The sequence below is a fragment of the Alligator sinensis genome, unplaced genomic scaffold (genome assembly GCF_000455745.1).
Source record: "Alligator sinensis unplaced genomic scaffold, ASM45574v1 scaffold528_1, whole genome shotgun sequence".
NCBI lineage: Eukaryota > Metazoa > Chordata > Crocodylia > Alligatoridae > Alligator > Alligator sinensis.
The window spans coordinates 4,603,722-4,611,550 of record NW_005841846.1 but is presented as its reverse complement, the minus strand read 5'-3'; the positions used below and the strand labels follow the sequence as shown (position 1 = coordinate 4,611,550).

At 45.8% G+C, this 7,829-nt stretch overlaps 1 protein-coding gene across 1 annotated transcript in view; it reads left to right on the top strand.

Annotated features, from left to right (window-relative positions):
* The window catches only part of LOC102369346 (cytochrome P450 4V2-like), a 92,433-nt gene that overhangs the window by 49,633 nt on the left and 34,971 nt on the right, over nt 1-7,829 (top strand). Inside the window, exon 4 of the mRNA XM_014521488.2 lies at nt 1,258-1,343. Coding sequence (XP_014376974.1) covers nt 1,258-1,343 — 86 coding nt within the window. The remainder of the gene's footprint in view (nt 1-1,257; nt 1,344-7,829) is intronic.

The following is a 7,829-nucleotide window of genomic DNA, read 5'->3' as shown; positions in this document are numbered from 1 at the left end:
GGAAAGCAGACACGGAGGCTGAGGGGCTAAACCCAGACCCCTTGCTCCCTTGTTCCTTCCCTGCTCCATAGCTGTGTCTGTTCTACCTCATGCCTGTGTTACTATGTGCCTCCCTGCTACCTGCCTCTGCATATCAGTGCCTGCTCACTGCTGCCTGCCCTGCTTTGCCTATATCTGCCCCCCCACACCCTGCCTCCCCACCCCTTGCCACTGCTCTCCTCTGTAACTTGCCTCCGTCCCGCAACCTGCCTCCCGTACTGCCTGTCTCCCCTTCAGCCTGTACCCCTTTCGTTCACTGCAGCCTATCTTCCTCCACACCCACTTACCTTCTTCTGCAGCTCTGCTCCTCCTGAGCAGTGAGCAGTAGCATGGCCCCAGCCTGGATCCAGCTCAGCCCTGCCAGGGAGTAGCAGTGGCAGCTCCCAATCAGGCCAGGTTGATGCTGGAGAGATTGGAGTGGAGAAGAAGGTTAAGCGGGGGAAGGGGCAGCAGGAGTCAGGGGAGGGAGTTTTGTGAGCAATTGCTATATTCCAGTTAGACTAGTAATACAGTGGGCGTTTTAATTTTTGTTAACTCAGAGCAAAACCCCTTAATTTTGAAATGTAGTTAAAAAGTATTATACTATATTGTATGGGTTTTCTTGATTGGCATTTATTATTTTATATGGTTTAATAACATGATAATAAATGCAATAAAAAGTGAAATAGCATTTGAATCTGGAAAATGATAGCATTATATATATATTTTTAAGTCAAAATTGGACACTTCAAAATAGTTTAAAATGTTAATTTTTTTTACAAGTTCTTGTGAAATCGATGCATTTTTGTAGTGTTCTGATTTTGATGGAAAATTATTTGGTGAAAGTTTTTTGGAGTGTGCTATGTAAAGGAATTCCTGACTGTAAATGGCTTTTCCATTTTATGGAGCAGCAGACATAAATATGTTATGTAAGCTCCTTTCTGCAAGAAGAGATACCATGTTTTAAGTATGAGTTGGTTATTTAAATTTATTATTTGATTTGCCATCGCAGTTAGGGGTGGCCATCACAGTGCTAGGTACTGTGTAAACGAAGGGAAAGAAACCCAGTTACTGCAGTGCACAGCTCTCAATTTAATATAAGACAACAATTAGATAGATGCAGATAAAAAACGGATGAAAAAAAAACAGTGGTTGTAAGTGGGTGACAAAAACAGAGAGATACTCGTCCCTCCTCCCTAAAGAGAATTGTTTTTCATCCATCTTTTCTTTCATTTTTAGATTATTCTGAGCAGTTCAAAGCACATAGATAAATCCTTTGCATACAAGTTTCTTCATCCATGGCTTGGCACAGGACTTTTAACAAGGTATAGTAAAATGCAAATGTGATTCAATCTACTTAAAATTTGCAGAACTTGAAGATTATTATACATGTTGCCTGTTTTAAGAGTATGCTTATGAACAGGCAGTCATCAAGACCTGGAATGAACAGATAAGCAGCTATTTCAAGGTAATTGTGTGCTGGATGGTACAGCAGTTGTAGCCATATTGGTCTAGAGACCTAAGGAATCAGAACTTGTGGTAGAGGTGATATTTTTTTATTAGACCAGCTAGATTTTTGCAAAAAAAGGTCTTTAATTGCAAGTTTTCAGGCACAAGCACCCTTCTTGAGGCATAGGAGAAAAAGATTGTAAAAGTTCTAGGTAGAAATGAAAGTTGATAGTTCATAGGAGAATTGAAGGTCTGGTAAAATTTCCTGTTTGGAACAGTGAATTTTATGCAGATTAGGCTCAGAGAAAAGTTGGAATAGTCTGTTTACCTCAAAGCTGTTTGGTGGCAAGCAGGATGTAGAGTCATATTTCCTTCTGGTTATGATGTTTCATGTTTCACAGAAGAGTTAAAAGATTGGAATGCTCTTTTGGGCAGGATTTTCTTATGTGGTGTGGTGAAATACAAAACATCATAACCAGAAAGAAATATGACTCTATGTCCTGCTTAACACCAAACAACTTCGAGTTGGTCTAATAAAAGATATCACCTCTACCACAAGCTCTGATTCTTTGTGTGCTGGATGTAGCTTTGACTGTTGTTTGCTTTTAGGTGCTGGGGGCAGGAGCTAGCCTGTTTGCTATGGTAAACGGCTACTTAGGGATAGACATGGACAGGCAACACCAAAACTGATGTACTTTCATTGTTGGATTTTTACTCCTGATTCTATAAGCAGTGATTCCAGACTCTGTTTGGGTAAAGATAATCTGGGTGTGAGGTTCATCTCTCTGCTTTGTTTTCAAACTGTTGTAATGGCTATTATGCTATGACATATTTCCTGTAATCCCTAATTTCCTATAAATACACACACCCAGAGGGCAGCTCTAAGCCCACACAGTCTGACCTAAAATGAGGTGCGTCTCCCAACAGTAGGAAGATGAGAAAAATCCTCTTGAAAGGATTCTGGTATGTAAGCATGGTGGGTAGGAGTGACTTCATTTGCATGCATATAACTCTCTCATACACAGAAGCTATGCATTACTTTTATCTTCTCAAATGAGAAGACTTTCAGCCCAGTTTAACTAAACAAAATGAAATCTTGTTGATTTAGCTTTCAGCTGTGCTCATACTCAGCAATATGCACTTCAGGGGAAGCCACATATCCCTGATGTCAGAATTCAGCTGGTTGAATTCTACTCGTACCGATAACTGCTTTTGAGTAATGGTTTGCAACTGATCCAGCTGCACTGATGATCCTAGCTTCACCCCCAGGAAAAAGAACACTGATAGGCCTAGAAAGTTGCAGTACAACCCTTTTTTAATTGAATTAGTGGAAATTCATTTCTAGGCTGTATGAACTATTATATTTGTTTACTGCTAATATATAAGAAGAGATTGTCAGGTATATAATCTGACGGGCAGTGCATTCCACCTGTCTATCTATTTATGGATTATGCTGCTATCTGTCAGTAGATATGCTGCTATCTGTAAGCAGAACAAGTTCAATTAGTAGCAACTGGCACAATACATTTAGCTCATTCTCAGTTATGGAACCTGTGATCAGGGCAAGCATGCACATGGTGAGCACTTTGCTTATGGAGCAGACTAATCCTCCCTTACTCCTCAGAGCAGTTTCCTTGTATTTTATAGCCTCAAGTTAGCAATAATTATTATTGTTTATTGAATCGTGTTCTTGGCAGCAGAGTCATATTAAATCCTGAACAAGTTGCCTGAATTTGATAATATTTGGGTTCAGAAGACAGGAAATTCTGACTGGGTGCATCTACACATGTGCTTTACTATGGAGTTGACTAATTAGCTCTGCAGTAAAGCATCACCATTTACATGTGTGCTGGTATTACGGTGCAGTAAATTAATTAACTCTGCTGTAGGACAGTACTGTCTTATGGTGGAGTCATTACGTGCACTGAAACTAACGTGTGGGGGCTGCCTACTGCCTAGCCACGTGGCTTCGCACGGTGGGCCCTCCTGTTCCCCAGCCAGTCCCTCTGCTGCCACCCAGAGCCCAGGGTTGACCCCTCATGGCCTCTGCCAGCCTGGGGCTACTCCATAGACTAGCACAAGGTGCTACTGTCCTGGGTGCACATGTAGACACCTGGGAGCATCTGTGGGAAGTTAACTCCAGCTCAAATGGCACTGGATTTTATCACATTGCATTAATTGTATGTGTAGATGTACCCACTTTGTGTCATTTAATCACATTCTAAAAATGGAGGTTTTAATGACAGAAGAAAGTAGGAGTAGTACAGTCAGGAGTAGGAGAAAGCAAGAAATAGGACATCAGGGCTGTTTTCATAGTTATAGTGGGTAGGGAGATGTGAAATGAGACAAGGTTTGAAGAGGCTGATGAGGTTTGAAGATTTCTTGTTTCCTACTGGAAGGTTTGAAGAGTAGGTCTAATGTTATTGCACGGTGTTCTCCAGTGTCCTGTCAGTAGTGGGTTAAGAAGAACTTGAGGATCCATGTAGGGGTAGAATAGACCGTCTCATCTTGTCTCTCCTGTTGCTAACCCCTTCCCAAATAGACATATGGAGCCTCTACAGAGCTACCTTCTGTACTCTTCTGGGTTGCACAACCTCAGTAAAAGAAAACAATGCAAATTTTACCCCATGAAAGACCTAACTGATCATTAGAATCTAAATGTGTATGGCGTTTATACTGTTGTTTGTCCCAATCATATCTAAGGGCCTTTCATGTATAATCAGTAGCAATTGTACAATTCCTACTGGCTACCATAGAGACTTGGGCACTTCTCCCTTTTCAGAATAAAATACCTTGCCATATTTTACCTTGAAAGTATTTCTGTTCTGTTTTTGTTAATTACTTTTTCCATATCTGTCCTCTTTTATGTTTAGGTTGATTTGTTTCAGAGTTATATAGGTTCATTATGTGTGTTTTTTGGGCAGTTTGTTTGGTTCAAAGTCAATATTGCTATTCAGAATCAAGTCAAAATAAGGGTATGTTTACATGGCTTTTCTGATATGATGTCCTGCAACTACCTTATGAGTTACCACTCTCCAGATAAGAATCCACTGGGGCTCCATTTCCCCCTTCTCCTTTTCACAGTGGTGTGGCAGTGTCTGTCTAACTTGCTTTTTTCAAGCACCAATCTAATACTTGATTATGAATTATTAATTCTGTGTTGCCTTTTTGCTTTAAATTTGTTGCTAGGGGTGAGGAAACCCCTGTTCTCCTGAATCTACTGCCCTGTCAGCTGCAAATCATTTTAAATCATTTATCTTGTTATTTGTGTATCTGAAAGGATTTAGCCAAATTAGCTATGTGAGGGCTAATTTATTAGAGCAGAGAAGCAGGGTAGATTAAGCTGCAGGTAATATAGCTATACTGTTACTGGTACTTGAGCCATTCTTAGAAATAGGCTGGGCATCCCTATGCTACACACCAGTGTACATTATAGACTTGCCCCTAATCTGCGAAGGCCCTGCTAGTTACCTTTTGCTTTGTAAAAGAAGAACAATGAAGCCAAACTATTGCAAAGTACTCTGTGTACTATGGCTAGAAAGTATTTTATATGAACATCATCATAATCATCCTCACTGTCATTATATTCTGCTTTCACGTATACTCTTAGAACAGGTGGGCAATTATATGGGCTGGAGGGCTACTTTTGGAATTTTGGTGTGCTGTTGTTGGGGGTGGGGAGGAGGTACTGACCCAGCCCAGTGCAACGGAGGCAGCGGGGGGCAATGATCCTATCTGGCCCCAGGCCTGTCCACCCCACACTCACCACAAGGGCACTGGATGAGGGCACTGGATGGAGTAGGCAGGTGGGGTCTACATGGAGACTGGCTTGAGACCACATGTACAAGGCATGCTCAGCTGGTAGGATTGGATGGGCCCATGTGTGAGCAGGGAGTGGCATCCAAGAGTGGGGCAGGTGGGCATGGTCGGGATTGTGGGATGGTGACAGCACTAGGCCAGGGCCCTGGGCAGAGCCACAATCCACTTCCCACACATCCCTGCGATGGGGGCAGTGCATGCAGGGTGGACAGGCTGGGGTACCTGGGCAGTAGAGCTGGGTCCGGCGGTGGAGGTGGAGACACTGGCAGTGGCAGCTGGGCAGAATGTGCCTGGGGGAAGAGCAACCAGCTGCATTGGCAATACATAGGGAGTGCACGTGGTTGCATGTACACCCCCTGAGATTGGCCATGACCCCCTGAGACAAGTGCCGGTGGCACTTCCATTGGCGGTGGGGATCAGCCACTAGGGATGGTGGAAGCGGGGGCTAATGGGCTCAGCACCCCAAACGCCAGGGCAACCTGGCCACAGGCTGCTGCAGCAGGGGGGAGGGGTGCGCCGGGCTCGCAGCCAGCCCAGCACAGCAGGCAGGTAGGTAAGGTTTGTTCCTTTAGTTTCTGGGCTTGGGGGGTGTGTGTGTAGAGATCAAGACCCCGCATAATGCAGGAGGGAGCAGGGTAGCGGCAAGGCCAAATCATTCATCTCCCTCCTTCCCCCCAGCTGCACTGTGGGGGGAGCCACTGCTCACACTTCAGGGGGAGCTGGGGAAGGGGTGGCATGTTCCCCCAGCCCCTTGGCTCCAATGCACTGTGGCCTTGGATGAGCTGCTGGGCTGTGATTGATTGCCCCACGACCTGGCCCGATCAGAGCCTCATTCACAGTGAATGGATCCCTGGCTGGGCCAGGTCGTGGGAGAGGCGGAGCCTGGTGGCTCCTGTAGAGTTGCAGTGCCGGGGAGCCAAGGGGGGACTCATGGCCCCCCCCCCCCAGTCTTTGCATGTGGCAAAGGTGGGCTACAGCTTCAAGGAGTGGGGGGTGCTCTGCCTATTCTGCACCTTGCTGCAGCCTTTGAAAGTGGTGCAGCCAGCGTTATGTGCCTCACTGCCCGGCCCACCCAGTGGCAGGACACACATGGTGGCGTGCCAGCCCTTCCTGGGGATGACTTAGGCGGGGCAGGACAGGGCAGTGGTCCTGGGGGCTCTGTATCCTCTGGCCTGGTGGTGTAGCTGAGGCTGGTCCTGCTCCAGTTCTGGGCCCCCCTGGGCAGTGTGGGCCTGGGGCTGGACCGGGGTCGGTGCAGGGAGGCAGCCAGGACTGGTTCAGGGCTGAGGGGTGGTGGACGCTGGTGCTGGGTAATGATCCCTCGCATGGGGGAAGGGGCAGCCACATGGTTGCAGTGGACCCTGGTCCTAAGCCCAATCTCTGTGCCAGCCTCACTCCCTCCCCGCCATGGCCCTTTTCCCTCCTTCTGTCTCTTCCCCTGCAGACTTTTGCACAGCTCTCAGCCCCCCTCCCTGCCCCTCCCCATTTTTTTCTCCCTTCATCCCTGGCCCCCAGTCAGTAATTGGTCACTGGGAGATCCTCCCCGCAGTCGGCCATCAGGCTCTGATGCCCCCCCAGTATTCGGAGGCACCAGTCACCCATGACCAACTGCATGCACCATGGCCCAGGCTGCCCCCTGAGCTTGGGCATGGTGGGGCCAAATGACTTGCTGTCGGCCAGATGGAATCCCTTTGCAGGCCAGATGTGGCCTGTGGGGCTGTGTTTTGCCCACCCCATCTTAGAATATTACTGCCTTAGTTGTGTTTACATAGGTGTAATGAATGATCAGAGTCCACAGCAATTTAAAGTACACGTGGTGGATTATATGTATGTTTATTCTGTATACACACTTATCACAACTGCTGAAGGTAAAGGCTCTTTACATTATTAATCATGTTGATTACAGTAGTACTGAGGGACTAAAGAAAATTTCTAGAGACTCTACTGGGATAAACTTTGAAGTGCTTACAATCCGACACAGGGTGAGGAAAGAACACCATAAAGGCAGCATATGTTCTGTGATCATTGCAATATTTTTCAGGGAGGACTGGTAACTAGCAAGAGATTTGCTAACCAAGGGGCAAAGCATGGGGGAAGGAGAGAGAGAAAAGTTTTAAGTGTCAATTATGTAAAGAGGGGTTGGAACTAATAGCCTGAATTGGAAGATAAAAGTCTTATCCAAAATGTAGAAAGTCTTATCCATGTTTTTTGTTCCCTGTTTGGGATGCTTTCTGGGAGGGGAGGGAGGAGGGTAGCCTGGGCCATCCAGCCTCTGGTTGTCAGGGTAAGGACACAAGTACATATGAAGCTATTTCAAAAGGAGAACGTTTCAAAATGTTACAGTCTAACTGCTGCATGTGGACAAGTAGGGAAGGATGCAGATGTAACAAAACTACTTCAGTTTTAACCCTGAATGAAACAGTGTTAAAGTTGTAGTGATTTGCTTCATTTGTATCCTTCCCAGCTTGTATACATGTAACAGTTAGAAAGTTACAGCTTCTGCCCTTTTGAAACCTTGCCCTTTTGCAACAGCTGCAAATGCA